The 18,786-nt window shown below is 46.2% G+C and overlaps 1 protein-coding gene across 6 annotated transcripts in view; it reads left to right on the top strand.

Annotated features, from left to right (window-relative positions):
- Fam168b (family with sequence similarity 168, member B) overlaps positions 1-18,786 on the top strand; it is a 33,096-nt gene that overhangs the window by 9,736 nt on the left and 4,574 nt on the right. Inside the window, exons 3-7 of one of the 6 annotated variants that reach the window (XM_087567748.1) lie at positions 6,198-6,278; positions 11,917-11,952; positions 16,349-16,491; positions 16,588-16,765; positions 18,061-18,190. In XM_087567748.1, coding sequence (XP_087423874.1) covers positions 6,198-6,278; positions 11,917-11,952; positions 16,349-16,491; positions 16,588-16,765; positions 18,061-18,173 — 551 coding nt within the window. In that variant the 3' untranslated portion in view covers positions 18,174-18,190. Of the gene's footprint in view, positions 1-6,197; positions 6,279-11,916; positions 11,953-16,348; positions 16,492-16,566; positions 16,766-18,060; positions 18,191-18,786 lie in introns of all 6 variants that reach the window. The other 5 variants (XM_087567747.1, XM_087567749.1, NM_001271134.1 and 2 more) reach the window with 5 other exon arrangements.

The raw sequence follows: 18,786 nt of genomic DNA, 5'->3' as shown, positions 1-18,786 counted from the left end.
CTCAGCATTGAGAGGCCTTCGTAGATTTAGATGTCCCCCAACAACAGCAGTAGCTTTATAGATACTTTCTGTCCCTCCCCTCGTCTGTAATTCCATCCACAGTGTGTGAGAGCACCATGTTTGTGGTTTTCTCTTAGCTCAGAATGGATGGTTTCCTATTATCTACTGCATTTCACTAATCTTGCTAATGGTGTCAAACCCTCTTCCTCCATGTACTGTTTGGTTGGCTTGTTGATGACCATAGTCCCTGGATGGTGGTTCTGCTTCTCTTGTCATTGTCTTTTTCTTGTTTTCTGTCATGCTGTCCTATCTCTTAGGGTTTTCATTAGTTGTGACAGACATTGTATTAGAGATTGAGTTGTCCAGTTGCTGTGTTCCTTTGCCTTCCAGTTAGCAGTGTGGCTGTTCTTCCTGCTCTCAGAAGCTGAATGTGTGCCTTTCAGCCTTGGTAAGGCTTATGCTTCCTTTGGCCTCATCCTGAAGAGTGAAGCAACTACAGGCCACTATGCTCTGAGAAGCCTGTGCCTCTGCAGGAAGCTGTCATACACATCAGTGGGTTTTAGTTTTCTTAGACCTTTGTGTGGACTTCAACTGGTTTCCAAGTTCTTCAGGGGTCTGGTTTATGTCACAGCAGTGTCACAAGACCACCAAAATTTACATTTGCTTCTCTTGCCCATGCTGAGCATTGACAAGTTGTGTATTATAATATGTCTTTATACAGAACATAATGCACAGTGGAAGGAGGAAGGAGCACATGCTCTACTTAGGATGGCCATGTCCACAGAAGGTCAGGGTTTGAGAGAGCAGCTGTGTTGTTCAGTCATGGAGGTCTCAGCCAGCATCAGGTACCAGGAGCAAAACTGCTGACTGAAGGAGGCCTTCTCTTCCACTGAGTTTCGGAGAAAAGGTGCTGATGCAGTTGCCAAATAATGTATCTAGAATTGCTCCCAAACTAGTTCATGGGGCTTGCATGTGCTTTCTGTTGGTTTTATATAAATATAATAACCTGTCTTATGGAATTTTCTTATTCAGTCCAATTCCTTCTCTGTGTTGGGGTTACTTGAAGGGTTTGCTATTCCCCAAACATTGAAGGTAAATTGGCCTGCTGCTTTTAATAACCGTGTTGGTGGCAGTGACAGAAGGTAGAGTCGAAGAAAGTAAACACGTGGCTTTTAGGGCACTGTCCAGCTGACTTGGGTAGAGATTGTCACTGTACTCTTGGGAGGAGGGTTTCCTCTCACATCCTCCCTAACAGCTCCATGCTGCCCGTCTTGAGTTTTAAGAAATGTGATCAGTGGAGTTAGTGGTTCACGTGGGTTGGATTTTTTGTTTTCCCTTATTGGAGTTTTGCTCTTCTGTATTTGTCTGTGCAGGGCCCTGTGGATTTGACTGCCAGCACTGGAAGTGGGGAGACACACACACACACACACACACACACACTCTCTCTCTCTCTCTCTCTCTCTCTCTCTCGCTCGCTCGCTCGCTCGCACGCGCTCTCTCTCTCTCTCCTGTGTTGTCTCTTGACATAGTCATGGTCTTCTTTGAAGTCATTGTCCTAAGGCAGTCAGGATCATAAAATGGCACTGCTCAGAATCACTTCCTATCTGTCCATCCTCTCTGCTGAGGGGGTGGAGCTGAAGGTGAGGACACACAGTTGGTAACCACTAGAAGGCCTTCTCGGGACAAGAGTTAGGAGCACAGGAAGCAGTGCTGCTGAGCCTTTGCATGGAAGTCTGCATGGATGCTGGAGAGAGGATGCTTCTGCTGTGATTTCAGTCAGCTGAGGAAGTGTGCAGTGACCTTCAGCGCTTTCAGAGCTTCGGCCCTGGGGGTTCGTGCTGCCCAGGAGATGGGCCGAGTTCAGTTTAGGTCGTGGTGATGGGTAGCATGAGTTCATATGCTGAAGGACATGGAGCAGGACGGGTGTAGCAAAAGCAAGGCTCCTCCAAAGATGGGGAAGTAGGGCGCTGATGCCCACACAGCTGTGTCATGATTTGGTCCATTTGACTCAGTGACTGGTTGTTAACTCTGTTAGAGGGTTGGGGTGGTCTCTGGTAGCAAGCACTGTTATAGATGGCTTCCTGAGGACAATGAGGGAGACATGAGGAAATTTAATTTAATTTTTTATTTTCTCTCTCTCTGTGTGTGTGTGTGTGTGTGTGTGTGTGTGTGTGTGTGTGTGTGTGTGTGTGTGGTGTGTTATGGCCTATGGAATATGATCTAGTTAGTGACATTTTTGGTTTTTAAAAATTTATAAATTTTTTGCTCCTGCTTTGGTACCTAAGCAGTATCCTGCTTGACCTAGCTTGCTTTGGGCCTCTGGGCTGATCCATAGGACATTGGTAAAAACCACTGCCCTTGACGGCCAAATGAGTATCATTGATAAAACATTCCAGTACTACCCACTCACTTCTTACTGATTGAAGAAGGCAAGTGGGAAAGAAAGATTCCGGAAGAGAGGCTGACCAATTGTACTGAGGTAAAGGAGGATCCAGTTGAAGATAGGGGAAGGAGTGTGGAGGCTCCGCATTCATACAGAAGAGAACTGAGCTCTTGTTGGGGTTCCTGTGCACTGTTGGAAGAGTGACTTCATTGCAGCAAAACCTTAGGCTTGTTTGGGAAGACTTTGGGGAGGTCAGATTGTGAAGCAGGAGTGTCGTCAAGGCCTTTAACAGCTTGTCACCACCCTGTGTATTATTGGGGCTGGTTTAGATGATCTGACTGGCTAATCAGGAGCCCCTCCTCCCACACCACTCCTGTGTGCTCCTTCCTAAGTGGTGTACTCAGGTGACTTTGCTTGATAGAGGAACAGTTTTCAGCTAAGACAGTGGTTCTCAACCTGTGGGTCTCTACCCCTTTGGGATTCATATAAATTGAATTCTTTTCCTCCTTATTGGGATTTTGCTTTTATATATATATATATATATGGGGGCCTATGGCCAAATGACCCTTTCTTTTCATGGGGTTTGTCTAAGACCATCAAAAACCAAATAATTTACATTACAGATCGTGACAGTAGCACAGTTACACTTATAAAGTAGAAATGAAAATAATTTTATGCTTGGGGGTTACCACAACATGAGGAACTAACTATAAAAGGGTCACAGCATTAGGAAGGTTGAGCATCACTGCTCTGTGGCTTTATGAATGGCCGCTTTGCCCTGCCAGACCTGCCACATGAAGGGCCCCAGCCCCAGGATGAAGGTGCCTGCCCCTAAGCACAGCAACTTGCTTTCAATCCCCAGGACCCATGTCGGGGAAGGAGAGAACTGACTTCAGTATGGTCACAACCCATTGGAGTTTATACACATACACAAAACAGCAAATGTATATGAAAAATTTTAAAAACAGCAGCAGCAACATTGAAAATCTCTCTAAAAGTCACTTCCAAATATATTCTCAAGAGAAAGAGCGTATAGATCTTAGTAATAGCTCAGGAATATCGGAGTGGGGAGATACGCCATACGGAGGTTAGGAAGTGTCCCAGCCACTGAATTGAGCTGTCAGTGTAAGGCATATAAAACTATAAAGGCTGTGTGGTAGGTGTCTTTCCTTCAGGAACCCAGAACATTGTGGGAGGTAGTGAGGAGCACCACCACCGCTGGGATCGTTTGAGTAGGTTAATTGGGTACTGCTGTACCCTCTCTCCTCTTCACGGTTTTGACTCAGAGTGTGGGACAAGTGGGCCCTGCCACTAGACAGAACTGGTAAGGCTGAGCAGGCTCAGACCCTGGGGAGTCTCCGAATTGAATGGCAGGAGTAGAGCCAGATGCTTGTCAAGCTGTACCTGTTCTGGAACATGTAACCATGACACCACACTGAGAGGAGTGTGGCAGTCAGTCACAGAGCATAAAAACCTGGCTTTCTCCATGCTTATGAGGTATCTAGATAGGTTCAGTTAGCTTCCTTCCTGGGCACTCCTTTCCACAAAATGGTCACTCTGAACCAAGCCAGGTTCTGCCCCTGACCAGGGCTTAGCATTCCCTTCCTGCTTAACAGAAGATGCTCTGAGGGGAAGTGCAGACCACGGACCCCCCTGCCTCCAAGATCTGCCCTTTTCCACCCTAGAAAACATGGACAGAGGACTCCCCTTGCCAACTGTGTTCTTCCTCCCCTGAGCAGCCTGCTGGTACCCTGTTGGTGAGGCCAGCACACAGCCTGACAGTAGAGCACTTGCCCAGCATGTGAGGCCTTGAGTTCTGTTCCATCATGCACACTGAACTCACAGGGCTGTGTCTGGTCCTTAGCCCTGGTGCTGTGCTCTCTACCCCCACATTGTCATTCTGGGAGATTCCCGAGTGGGTTATGGTACATTCCATTGGCCTTTAATCCCAGCACTTGGAGGTACAGGCAAGGATCACAGTGTCAGTTGTTCTCAGTTCGTTACATGGTGAGACTGAGGACAGCCTGGACTGTATGAGCCCCTGTCTTGGAAAACAACACAACAACCACCATTTGAGTACCCTTGGCTTCCCTTTGAGTACCACCTTTGGGTAACCTCAGCATAGTCTTGGTAGGAAAGAGAAGCAGAGCTCCTGACAAGCAACAAGTGGTAGTGGTCAGGGCTTTGGGATGCTGGGTTCTCTGTCCTGAGGGTGGGAGGGCTTCCGGTTGACCTGCTGTTAGGTCAGACAGAAGAGGGGTGGGGATGGCAGGGAATCCTGAACTCTAAGGAGTGCTGGGTGGGTATCCAAGGGCCCCTTTCCTGACGGACACTACAAGTGGCAGGATTCTGTTAAATACCTTACTGATATCTGTGTGTCTGTGGCTGTGGGTGAGTCCGACTAAAGACTCATGTATAATTAAAAGTAACCATGGGTGCTGGAGACATGGCTGAGAGTTTAAGCGTACTTGCTGCTCTTACAGGGGACCTGGCCTCTGTTTTTAATGCTCAAGTAGTAGTTTATAACTGTCTGTAATGTCTGCTACAACCAGGAGTTCTGGCACCATCCTCTCGTCTCCAAGGGCCCCTCTTCTCACTCACGTGCTGCACAACAGATAAGCAGGCAGGCCTGTAACTGCAGCACTCCGTAGGCAGTGGCAGGAGGACCCGCCACCCTTTCAGAAAAAGAAAGCTGATGATCTTACTTGGATGTGGATTCTGATTGTATTTTCTCATTCTGGGTTTCTTTGAGGTTAATTATATCCTTTTAGTAAGAAGACGTCTTGAGTTTAATGATCCTGACAACCTGGGCTTCTGCCTGGCCAACTTGAACTGAGGAAACTGGAATTAGAAATTCAGAATGCGGGGTTGGGGATTTAGCTCAGTGGTAGAGCGCTTGCCTAGGAAGCGCAAGGCCCTGGGTTCGGTCCCCAGCTCCGAAAAAAAGAACCAAAAAAAAAAAAAAAAGAAATTCAGAATGTGAAGATGCCTGAAATGAACTTGGAAGTTTGAAACAGTCTAAGAACAAGAACAAAAATCACTAGCTTTTAAATAAAACGATCTGGTTCTGTCTTTGTAACTATCCCCATCCCCCAGCAGCAAAAAGTAGGCCCTAGGGTGGGTCCAAGGTCATTTTGAATTCTGGTTCTTTCCAGCTTGTGCAGTGGAGCCTGGTGAGGATAAGGACCTAGTGGAGGATGCTGAACACTCTCTATTGATTCAGAGATGACGGGATTCTGGGGTGGGACTGCCAGGGGTGTTAGGTTTCCAGACTTGGATTCTTGGATTCTTTTTCCTTTCTCCCCCTTTCCCTTTTCCTCTCCCCTCTTTTTCTTCTGCTTAAAATTATGGCTTAGCTCTTCTTTTTACCAGACCTATTCTTGCTGTGTAGCCCTCACTGGCCTGGAACTCAGTTATCTATCTGCCTTTGCCTCTCACACTGTCACATGCTAGAATTACAGACTCGCACCACTATCTATACCCGGTATTACTTATTGGCTGTTAATGTAGTTATTTTGGCCCTGGGATAATCCTAGGGCCTCACACATGCTAAGGTGCTCTGTGCCCTGACTTATGCTCAATGTAGCTGTTCTGGACAGTGAACTCCTGATTCAGTTTCTGCCTCATCTTGCCCCCCCTAGTTGTGGAGTGTGAGCATTTATAGATCTAACAGTCTGGGTCATGTTTGTGACTCAACACAATTCTAAGAAAATATGACTAGAACTGATTTTGTTTGAAGTGTGTGGGATTCAAACATGGTGGTCATGTGGCTTTATTTTCATCGATAATGCTGTTGTGCTGTGTTCCCCTGCAGCTGGTTTCCCTGTGGGCTATGCAGCAGCTCCTGCCTATTCTCCTAACATGTACCCTGGAGCGAACCCTACCTTCCAAACAGGTATGTGTGCATGCCAGATGTCTGTGTCTGGGGAGGAGGTGTGAAACTGGGATTTGTGGTTGGGTGGCTTTCTACGTTCATAAATGAACTTGTTGATGAGTGTGATCAAACTTTAGGTCGAAGTGCATGTGACCTCTGCTTTATTGAGTTTCTCAGATCTGCCCACCAGCCTCTGGGCTGTACAGGTAATTCCTTGTGCCTGATACCTTTCTTAGATAGGCTGTCCTACTACGGACTGAAGACCATTTTGTCCCTGAGTTCTGCCCAGGGTGCTCTGGTTATATTTTTTTTAAAGCAAACTTTGCTTTACATATACAGTACATGCAAACATTTTCAGATTTGAGAAATTGCTTGTTAAAATTGAAAATAAGTTTGTTTGGTTCTGAATTACATAAAGATTATTTAGTGAGATTTCATCTTCTCTTGGGCTTGTCTTACTCAGACAAGAAAGACATTGTGATTCCTTTGAGGGTGCCGGCTCATGTTGTCCCATGTGACGTGGCTGATGAGGCTGCTGGGCCAGTACCTTATCCACACAGTTCTCGACCTGAAGCTGCTTGGGTAGAAGAGGAAGCATTAGTGCCCTTGCTGTGAACTCCTTCCTTGAGTCTGCTCTCTCACCCTTCTCTCTCTGCCTTCCTTAGCTTAGAGCCAGAGGAGAGCCTGGCTTGGTCTTTCTGCTTCAGAGCTGTCTGTCCTAGGTTCATGTTCCTGCTCACTACAGTCCCGTGAGTGTACACAGCGGGCTGTGTGTGCAGATGTGTAACAGTTTCTCATCTCTTGGAGAGTCTCTGCTTAGATCCCCTCGCTCTTTCCCTGAGTGGCCTCTTTCTCTCTGCCTCCTTTTCACTCCTTGCTGTCCTGCGCCTGTCCCTGAGACAGTTGGGACACATCTTCAGCAGTTTCCCACAGTGCTACAGTTAACAGTTCTGCCACCCTGTTCCTATTTTAAGGTACTTTACATTCTGTAGCTTCTTTTTAACCAGTGCTCTTATATCTGTAACTAACACACTGCACATATCTATAATGTGCATTTGACCATTTCTGCTGGGAAGTGTACATCTATGACAGTTGGCAGTGAGCATACCTGTTTGGGCAAACTTGGTTCTGTCCATTTCAACTTTACTGGGCTCCAAATAATCATAGATGTGTTTTCTCTTGCTATAGATGAGTTGTGGTTTCCAATTTTTATGTAAATGAAATCATGCAGAAGGTATGGGTCATTACTGAGTTGCTGGCTTTCACTTGGACTCTCCTGTGGTGATGCCTTTTCCTTCTTCCTCCCTTCCATTGTTAGCTTGCTTATCTGCTGATCAGCTAATGGCATTTGTGCTGCTTGAGTTTGGGAGTTTGTATTTAAAATGAAGTTTTCTGGGTGTTAACATAAATCTATGGATATCCGCTTTCAGTCTGTTGAGAAAATATAAAGGGGTGAAGAAGCTGATTTTAGGGCAGATAAGAATCTACCAAGACAGGTCTTCCAGACTGCTCTCTCCATCCCCTCAGGTGTGTATTTATTAGTTCTAGTCCTCTGTGTCCTTGGCACTCTGGTATGAAGTCCTTTCTATCCTACCTGTATTAGTGCGTATCTAACGATTTCCCATTGGAGTTTTGATTTGAACTGCCTTGGCAGTAACGGTGATCATCTTTTCTTTTGTTTTTTTTTTTTTTTAAAGATTTATTTATTTATTTAATGTACAGCATTCTGCCTGCATATGTGACTGAAGGCCAGAAGAGGGCACCAGATCTTATTACAGATGGCTGCGAGCCACCATGTGGTTGCTGGGAATTGAACTCATGACCTCTGGAAGAGCAGTCAGTGCTCTTAACCACTGAGCCACCTCTCCAGCCCAATCATCTTTTCATATGTTAATTTATCATTTGACTGTCTGGTAAAGGGTTCTGCCTCTGGGCATGGTGGCACAGCCCTGTCCTGCTGGGTGCTCTGGAGGCTGCAGGAGAATCATATATTCAAGGTCTGCCTGGGCTACAGGGTGAGTCCAAAGCTGAGGAATGGGAATGGAGAGATGGCTCAGTAGTTGAGAGCAGTTGCTACCATTCAGATTTAGGCCCTAGCACTGATGTGAGGCAGGCGCTCACAGCAACCTGTGACTTCACACACGGGTGCAGACCCGTAACAATGGAAATGAAAGTAAGTAATGGATAGAAACAGCAGAACAAACACTTTGGATAGGCTCAGGGATGCAGTTGCCAGCTGGGCGAGGCCCTGGGTTCAGTCTCCACAGCACCTTCCCAAAGGACTCTGTCACTCACTAGCTCTGTTTTTAAGGCTCTTAGTAATTTTATTTTTACAGACTTTTTTTGAAGACCTATTTTTATTTTCTCTGTGTGAATATTTGTCTACATGTATGTCTGTGTATATGTACATATCAAGTCCCTGCAAAGGCCAGAAGGGAGTGTTGGTTCCCCTGACTCCTAACTGGGCTCCTAACTCCTGAGCTGTCTCTCCAACCCATGTTTTGTTTTGTGTTTTCAAAGACTTTATTCGAGAGTCTGTGTGTGTGTGTGTGTGTGTGTGTGTGTGTGTGTGTGTGTGTGTGTGTGTGTGTGTTCCTTGTATTTCTGTTTACCATGTACAGGTACCCTCGAAGCCAGGGAGAACATCAGATTCCCTAGAGCTGGAGTTGCAGACAGTTAGGAGCTGCCCGATCGGGTGCTGGGAACTGAATCAGGTCTTGCACAGAGCAGTATATATTTTTAATCCCTGAGTTGTCCTGAGTGTGTGTCTCACTGTACTCAAGGGTATCTTGAACTCCTGGCCCTTAGCCTCCTGAGTATCTGGAGCTGAGATGTATTTATTACTCTTGCTTAGAGCTGAGTTTTAAAGAATTTATTTATCAAGTTCATGATTACAGAGGTTCCCCCCCTTCACTATCACCCCACTTTTCTTTTGATAACCTTTCACAGAGCAGAAGTTTTCAAAATTTGATGAGATTATCATTCTCTTCTCTTGTGGATTGCATCTTTGGTATCCTGAAAAATCTGCCTAAAATTCTCGCTTTTTCTTCTTTTAGTTTTAGCTTGTACATTTGGTGTTAATTGTGTGTAGCTCTGGGTGAAATTGAAATGATTGGTGCTTCCTGCTCACACACTGTGTACATTCTGTACTCACGTGCTTTACTCACACCAGCCTTTTTCCTAGAGTACAAGCTGAGAGGAAAAGGACTGAAAACTTCCAACTCATTTTTGTCATTTTCTTAAAAGAGCCTCAGATTTGTTGAGGTCAATGCAGGAGTTCTTGCCTAAAGCTGGGGTGTCTGAACCAAATGCAGCCCCCTTCTCTCAGGTCTCCTGTGTCCACTTTCCAAGTCTGCTCTCATGAGGCTGGACCCTGAGTGAAAGCTGAGGTAAGCGGTAACTGGAACAACGACCCAGGGTGCCACCCGGAAACCTCTGCTGGATCCTTGGCTGGCAGTCTCATGGCTTCCTAGTGCCCAGTTATCTGTGTGGTGTCGTCAAGAGACTTGGAATAAAGATGTTTCTCTAAAATTGGTTAAGGCAGGAGTAACTTGGAAGGCCTTGGTGTCCCGCTGTGCTGTTGGTACCTGATGTAAATCAGACCTGTGCACTCTTCTTTTATGGGCCCTTGAAAAGTTGCCTCCCTATTTACAGGGCCCAGTAAGGAGGGAAGTTCTTCATATGATCTAGCGTAGAGGCAGTGGGTTGGCAGGATTCCTGGGCACTTTGCAATACTGTGATCCTTTTTATTTTTTTTTAAAGATTTATTTTTACTTTGTATGTGTATGATGTTTGCCTACATGTTTGCCTGTGTACCATTGTGAATTTGGTGCCACAGAGGCCAGAAGAAGGCACCAGATCGCCTGGAACTGGAGTTCCAGGTGACTGTGAGCTGCCGCGTAGATGCTGGGGCTGAACAGGAACAGTCAGTGCTCTTAACCCGTGAGCCATCTCTCCAGACCCCTTTTCTTAATGCAGTTGTAAGTGTGTCACTGGAGTCTGACAACCTTGGTTTTTGGTGGCTTTGGTGCTCTATCCTGTTCCAAGATCTGGATGGAGATATGTTTATTTTGAACAAATGTGGGCTGCAGATAGATGAGTTCAGAATGGGCTTTTCATGCTTGTAGTCTCCTTGGGAACTGAGCTAATGAAGGCATAACTCTGTTGGTAACTGGTGACATTCTGGGAACTGTGCTCTCATCCTTGGGACTTTGTCATATTGTGGGAGGACCATGATCGTCTGTTCACATTTGGGCAGGCCTGGCCCTTAGTGTACTCCAGTCCTCCTGACCCTGTCCCACTGAATGGCTAAGCTGCATTGATGATCTGAAAGCCTCAGGGAAAAGTAACTGATTAGTGAGCACTGTAGCCCTGGTGGACTGGAGCTCACTGTGTAGACTAGGCTAGACCCAAACTCACAGAAATCTTCTTCCCTCTGCCTCTCCAGTGCTGGAATTAAAGGCTGTGCCACCGTGCTCTGCTAAAGCATGATTTGAAAAGATGAACTTGTTGCTCAGAAATCCACTAGGGCAGTAATTACTTAGGCAAACATAAATGCAGATGCTCCTTAATCTTAGAGCAGGTAACAGGTCCGTTAAGCTGCCTATCACAGTGCTTCTCTAGCCTTGATACTTGTTTATGAGAGATATTTAACAATAATTGAAAATGCAACATAGTCTTTTTTCTTTTTAAATCCAGAATGATGTCTCTGAAATGAGATTCCAGGTTTGCTTAAACAGAAAGTTTATTGTATGACCAACTACTTGAAAGGAAATAGCACTAGAGTATTGATTGACTGTGAGATTGCAGGAGTCATTCTCTCTTAAAGGTATATATTGCAGAGAACCTACAATACCTATACTTGTAGAAAACCTTTTACAATTAAAGCAGAGGGTTGAAGTCTTTCTGGGCTACATGATGCTGTCTTGAGAAGCAAGGAAATCAGTCGTTTGCTGCCTCCATGTTAGAATGCCCGCCTGTCCTGACCCCATAGACTCCTGTTGCCAATTGCTGTCATTTTGTTATGGTGGGAGGCATGTTGTTGCTTTGTTCTTGTTGACCTCAGATTCAGTGACAAGGATTCTGTTGCTCTTTTGACCTTTTGTCCTTTCTAGAACTTCTCAGGAGGCTTAATTCAACTCTTGAGATCTCTGGGTGTGTGTTTCTGGCCCATGGGCTATTCTAGCACTGTGCTTTCTTGGTGCTCGTTCAGGAGCCCTGCTTCTGCCCTAGCCTGGTCCTGTGCTGGAGCCCTCTTCTGCAGGACCTGGGGCTTTTGCCTTCTGTTCAGTCCTTGCCGTCTTTCTGTTTCCACTTTGCCTTTGTGGAGTTTTTCCTTCAGTAGCTTCCAAGGAGATTATGAGGGAGTCATGTTGTAGAGAATTTTCCCATTAAAAACATTTTCTGCATCTGTATCCGACCTCCCAATAGTTCTGTGATGTCGACATGTGCGCTAGCAGCCATTGTCCCTAGTGAAGGCATCACACTGAGAAATGGCCAATACTGTTGAATACTTGGAATGAAGATCTACTTAATGCTACATACTGAATCTGTTTATGAAACCAAATGTATATCTCCTTTAAATCTTTAACAGCTTACTTAACCTTAAAAAATACTTTGTTTTTTAAAAAATGATTCTTTTGTTTGTTTTTGTTTGCAGTGCTGGAGATTGAACCCAGGGTCTTGCACATGTTAGGCAAGTGCTCTGTTCTAGCTGTGTTCTTGGCCCTTCGTGTTTTGTTTGTTTGCTTGCTTGCTTGCTTGCTTGCTTGCCTTAAGATTTAAACACTGACATGTGTGAGTGCTTGTCTGCATATATGTGTGTGCCCAGTGCCCGAGGAGGCCAGAAGAATGTGTCAGATCCTCTGGAATTGGAGTTGCAGATGGTGAGCCACCATGTGCATGCTGGGACTGAACTCAGGTCCTCCGGAAGCGCAGCCAGTGCTCTTCTTCACTGCTGAGCCGATTCTAGCCTGTACTGTGATTGGATTGAGATCTTACAGTGTAGTCTAGGCCTGTCTGAATTCTCCATCCTCTTGCCTCAGCCTCCTGAGTGCTAAGAGTCTATCTAGGTGTAGTGTTAAACCCTTAGAGCGTTTTAGTAGAAACAGTTTCAGGTGCATCCCCTAACTTGTCAGTGTGTCCGCCGTGCTGCCATCAGTATTCCTGTGGTGATCTGAAGCAACTCTCATGCACCATATCGATGACTTACACGCATCTGTGAAAGTGTATGTAACACTGTCGCCGTGCCTAAAGCCTTCGTTATTAGTGCTCCCATTTCTATATGTGTCATCTGCACCACTGGGGCTTCTTTTTGTGGTTTTGTTGCTGGCCAGTGATGTGGGCCAAGTGAGAACTGACTAGTGCCACAGATTTTGAATGTGGCTCCACTGGATACCCAGGGTTTGTCCTCAGAGTGTGGCACACTTGAACATTTTGTTGTTTGGTTTGGTTTGTATTTTGGTTGTTTTTTTTTTTTTTTTTTGAGACAGGATTTCTCTGTGTAGCCCTGGCTGTCCTGGAACTCACTCTGTAGCCTAGGCTGGCCTCAGACTCAGAGCTTCACCTGCCTCTGCCTCCCGAGTGCGGGGATTAAAGGCATGGCCACCACTGCTCCACCACTTGTACAATTTGATTGTCGATATTTCCTTTATGTGACTTTAGTGATCCCTCAGAGAAGTTTGCTCTCCCTTTTGTATTTTTGGTTTTAAGCTATGCCCCCATGCTGGCCTTGGCTCTGTAGTCCCTTTCCTCAGTCTTCACAGTCAGTGATTGCAGACACATACTTCATGCCTGGTTCTGGCAAGATGACTCAATTGAAATTCCTGGAAACAATGGGGCAGAAACTAGATTTAAATAATTGAGTAGGAATCAGATTTAGCAAGGCCACCTGTTCAGTAAGTGTACTGACTGCCGTGTTTGTGGTTGTGGTAGGTGAAGGACTGGTTTAGAAGGGTGGCACGGTCATTTAATTTCCCTGCTCCAGTTCCCGTAATTCCTTTTGGGACAGTCTTGCTTCCTTCCTGAGTTGGCTTCTCTCCTGCATCTGTGCTGCTGTGAGCACTCTGCTTCCCTGTGTTCCTACTAAAGTCAAGCATCTCAGGCCACAGAGGGTTGGATTTTTCCTGGTCACCTGCAATGGGAGCTGGCTCGGGGCAGGGGATGACTCCCTTGCACAGTGAGAGTCCTTCCTTGGGAGGCATTTGGGCTGCCCTGGATGGGTGGATCTTTGCATGTTTTCTCCCTGACTTAAAGTAAAGGGCTTGCAGATTTGCTGTGTTATAATTGGCGTATAATAAAGTTACTTAAAAATGTGACTTTCAGAGTGCACAAACCATATCTATCACATTCCTTTTTATCCTTTGTAAAGACCAGGAAAGGAGCAGTGGGGAAAGAAATGCTGTTAGCTATTTACCCCAGAACAGATGTCCAAGGTGGGCAGCTTCCTTCTCGGAGACAGGGTTTATTATCTCACAGTTCTGGAAATTTCCATCTGTGATAACCTAGTCCCATTATTTAGTGTGTGGCCAGGCAGAACATGACAAAACAAAAACCCTCACCTTATAGATTCATCCCACAGTACCCATACCCCAGTGTATACCCTGGGGGTCTAAAGTATTCATCACTCGACCTCATTCTCTTGCACTACTCACTGCAGACCAGGCTTTCAGAGGAATCCTTCAGAGCCAAGCTATGATGTCTCCTTATGTGCTCTTGTCTTTTAACTTGCTTTATGAATCCTAATGGAAATCTGCATATTTGACTTTCTTGGCAAAGCACCAGAATTGAAAGTTGATATATTAAAAATGGTGGATATTGTAGAAGTCATTAATTCTCTCTACTAAAAATATAATTAAAACTTTAAACTCTCTAAAACTGTTTATACTCGGGGCTGGAAAGATGGCTCAGTGGTTAAGAGCACTGACTACTCTTTCAAAGGTCCTGAGTTCAAATCCCAGCAACCACATGGTGGCTCACAGCCATCTGTAATAGAATCTGATGCTCTCTTCTGGGGTGTGTCTGAAGACAGCTACAGTGTACTCATAAATAATAAATAAATTAGGGGTTGGGGATTTAGCTCAGCGGTAGAGCACTTGCCTAGGAAGCGCAAGGCCCTGGGTTCGGTCCCCAGCTCCGGAAAAAAAAAAAATTAAAAAAATTGTTTATACTCTGTTCATCCTTTAAAATTGAGACACAGTTTATGTACACTCGTGTATTTAGTGTGTATTTTGATGGATTCTCACAGTTAGACTTCAGCACCAACCATGGAGCCATCACCCAAAACAAATCTTAGGACATTTTCATTATGTCTGTAGGGTTTTCCTTTCCTCCCTTTGCTGATTCCTTCTACACATTTAAGACTTTGGGATTTCAAAATACATATGCCACATACCTGTTACTTTTGAGGTGGGCAGGCCAATTGTTGGATATGAAAATGAGACCATTTGTTATGTGCTGTTCTGTATTTGGCTTGCTTTGGAAATCCAATAGATTTGTGATTTTAATTTTTTCTTTTTTTTTTTTTTTTTTTTTTTCGGAGCTGGGGACCGAACCCACGGCCTTGCGCTTGCTAGGCAAGCGCTCTACCACTGAGCTAAATCCCCAACCCCTTTAATTTTTTCTTAATGATTTCTAAGTAGTGTTTACATGGCTTATCAAGTCTCCTGTTGATGAGGACTTACGTGTAGGCTGGAGAACATGCTCTCCAGATTCTATTGTGGCCCCTAGTGGGGTTGTTGCTTGCATCTCTGAAACCTGTCTGTCAGAGCTTGTGATTCTGACACACCTATGGACAGCTGAGTGCTCTGTGCCACAAGTTTACAGCAACCACAACATGAAGGCCATCATGGCCTCTGCAGAAAGCACTCTAGCGAGTAGGATTGAGGAGCCCTGCAAGCTGTCCTCAGTTTCAGTGCAGTGCTGTGCTGTTTGGATAGTATATACCACCATCACAGTCTGGTTACACATTTCTGAATGACTTCCCTGCCTCTGGACACTGCCTAGTTTTCAGTCATTGAATTCTTCCAAGGGTTTCCTCTCAGTTGTTTGCAGCATGTATTTGTCTGGCTTTCACTCCATACAGTTATCTTGGAGCTCGTCTTGTGTATCAACCTGATAGTGCTCCACAGGATGCACCAGAGCCTGGTAACTGGCAGTTGCAGTGGTCTGAACTCTCCTTGCCCCAGGGAAGACCCTTGTCTCTGCCACTCCTTCAGGACCCAGTTAGTCTTTTTGCCCTTGTGGAGTTGTTCCTCAGCTTCAGGTACCTATCCTCATTCCTGTGACCTGTTAGTACAGCTTCTGGAAGTAGCCTGACGTGGCTATAGGGTACCATCTTCTCTTCCCTTCTTCATCTTGTAGCTTTATATATTCCTTTCCCTTTTGTTTTAAGAAATTATTTGTGTGCGTGCGTGCGCGCATGCATGCTAAGTACAGTCCCTGGAAGGCAGAAGAGTTGGTTGGATCCTCTGGACCTGGAGTTGTGGATGACCCTATTAGGTGGAACTGAACTCAGGTCTTCTAGGCGAACAATATGTGCTCTTAACTGCTGAGCTGTTTCTTAGCATCTTCTCATGTCTTCTGTTTTAATCTGCTGTAGTGTTTAGTGTTTCATTTTATTTTGGTGATGGTGTGAGTCAGCCTACCCCCTTGGCTCACGTCTTTACACTAAAGTGCTTTGTCAGGCTTTGACATTTTGTTGGTTCTTTAATTTTGCTGTAATAAGCAATGTATTGCTTGCTTGCAGTGAAGTTTCGTCTGTATATGCTTATTTCCCTAAGATTAGACCTTAAGTGTAGGGTGAAAAGGTGTATGTGCCATTAATGCCAAGTCGAGCTTACGGAGACCGTAGCAGTTTCTGTCCATCAAGGCAGGGCAGGTTCTTGGGTGCGGATGTGCTCTGCAGCACTTAGCACTGCACATGCATGCACACCTGCACACAGAGCATAGAGATCAGGGAGGAGAGGGCCTGCAGTGTGGCCACAGGGCTCCACTGTGTTCCTGATTTCGGTGGCCCTGATTCCTCCCTGCAGCAGAGTTGGCCTTGTCTGGCATTGGCTAGATGAACTCAGTCCTTGGCTTCTTTATTCCAGGTTACACTCCTGGCACACCTTACAAAGTGTCCTGTTCCCCAACCAGTGGGGCTGTGCCGCCATACTCCTCCTCCCCCAATCCTTACCAGACGGCTGTGTACCCAGTGAGAAGTGCCTATCCCCAGCAGAGCCCATACGCCCAGGTATGCTTGGGCATGCCCTACCCCTGGGGGAGGGCTGGGTCCATCATCTCCTACAGCCCTGGGACCCTTTGGCAGTTGTCTCTGTTTTCCCCACAGCAAGGCACGTACTACACACAACCTCTGTATGCAGCACCTCCTCACGTCATTCACCACACCACAGTGGTGCAGCCCAATGGCATGCCAGCGACCGTCTACCCTGCTCCCATCCCTCCTCCTAGAGGCAGCGGGGTCACCATGGGCATGGTTGCTGGGACCACAATGGCCATGTCAGCAGGTGAGTCCTAGTTCTTGTGTATTCAGTGACACCCTGAGACCTGCTGAAGTAGGGAGAGTCCACGGAGCTTCTGACCTTCGAATCTCATGGCTCAGTTGTGTGGAAGGACTGCTGAGCCGCCCTTCTCTTCCCCTTCTCCTTTCAGGAGCAGGAACAAGTCCCTGTGGAGCTCAACTGGAATACCTTGTCTTGATAGAGAGCAAGGTGACCTGTGGCAGTGGGAGTGAGGAGGGTTCAGGTAGCCCTCATTAGACTAAGCAGTTCTAGATAGGCCAGCTGTCCCTGTTGGTGAGGTGCAGTAATAAGAATGTTACTCTCGGAAACCTGGCTCTGTGTTGATAGCTGCTTGTAAAACTCCTCTGCCATTTATTGGTAGAATCGGGAACGTGAATTGGGATACACCTCCATGGAAGCTTGGGTTTGATGGCAGGTCTAAGGATGGGGCCACCTCTTGACCTTTCAGTATATGTAGCTGCCTGTAAGCTGTTTGATACAAGGTCACTTGGCTCTCCATGACTGAGATTTAAGGGGGGGAATAGTGAAGCCATCCCTTATACAGTTTTTTTCTGGACATCGACATAAGGAAATTATGTCAGCTCTAGCACTATGGGATTTCTACTTTGATTTTTCTGAACTAGCATAGACTGCTGCTGCTCGCCTGGGGACAGCTCCCACAGGAGGAACATGAGCAGCAAGGATTTGCCTCCACCTTGAGATGTAGAGATGGGGCTTAACCTCACAGCCTTTGCCAAGTTTACATGTGAATGCAGTAGAACTCCCTCGTGCATGTGTTCATGGTCTTTTTCTCTCTTCCCTTCTGTCTCCTCTTCCTCCGGTATACAACTCAGTGTGTTGTGAAGCAGGTCTCTGGGACATTGACCCTGCAAATCTAAAACTCCTGCACCCTTAAACAATAGGCTGACCTCCTTCCGCTGTTCATGTTCTGTGTCTGAACTTGACACTGTTGAGAACTTCACGTGAGTGGGACACACTGTCCTTCCTCACTGGCTTTTCCCCACTTAGCACACTACTCTCCACATTCACCTCTGCTGTTCATGTGACAGAATCTCCTTCCTGTTGAAAGGGAGGAGACTCGATTTTTCATTTTGTAGTCATGTGATCAGCCAAAATGAGTGTGCATGGGCTGAAGAGGAGTTACAAGCATACTGTGACCACCGACTGCTGTGTTAAGAATGCCTTTCAACACTTTGAAGAATCCCTATGGAGTCAGAGGCCACATGGTGGAGCTCTCTAGTGGTCACTTGTACTTCCTTATGAAATATTCTTTCTTCCAGGTACCCTGCTGACTGCTCATTCTCCAACTCCTGTAGCCCCTCACCCAGTCACTGTCCCCACATACCGAGCCCCAGGAACACCCACCTACAGCTATGTGCCCCCGCAGTGGTGATCACCCTGCAAATTAATGTGAGTATTAGTGAAGGATTCGGCTGGGTGGGGCCCTGCTGAGGCGCACTTCTCTGAGGAAACTGCAACACTGATCAGATAGAAGCACTGGTCTAGTTTGCTTGTCTGTCAGTGCAGTAAAACACTGAGCAAGAGCACCTTGGAGAAGGGAGGACTTGGCTTGGCTTACAATTAGAGTCGATTACAATCCCATCATAATGGGAATCTGAACAGAACTGACTCACAGGCTGTGAGGATGGGCGCTGTCTCCAGCCTGGCCTCCTTGCTCACCTACCTTCCTTACAGCCTAGGCCCACCTGCCCAGGAACAGCACCCTAGGCCTTACGTCATTAATTAGCAATCAAGAAAATGCCCACAGGCTAGGCTGATGGAGTGCAGGTATTCCCTCTCCTAAGCACTGAGAGAGGTGGTGGCGCTGCTCTGTACACTGCAACAATGCGTAGCTCTGTGTTGTTATTCTTATTGGGACGCTCCAGTAAGGAAGGGGGGAAGGAGAGAGGGAGAGCATTGCGTGTGAACTGTTCATCGTGATGCTGCTGTAGTGGGCTTGTGCCACTTCTGTTTGCTGCAGGTGTCAGGCTCCAGGTATTTTGTTT

Source organism: Rattus norvegicus, chromosome 9 (assembly GCF_021556685.1).
Source record: "Rattus norvegicus strain SHRSP/BbbUtx chromosome 9, alternate assembly SHRSP_T2T, whole genome shotgun sequence".
Lineage (NCBI taxonomy): Eukaryota > Metazoa > Chordata > Mammalia > Rodentia > Muridae > Rattus > Rattus norvegicus.
Note: the sequence above shows the minus strand (reverse complement) of the source record. Positions and strands in the feature narration are given on the sequence as shown.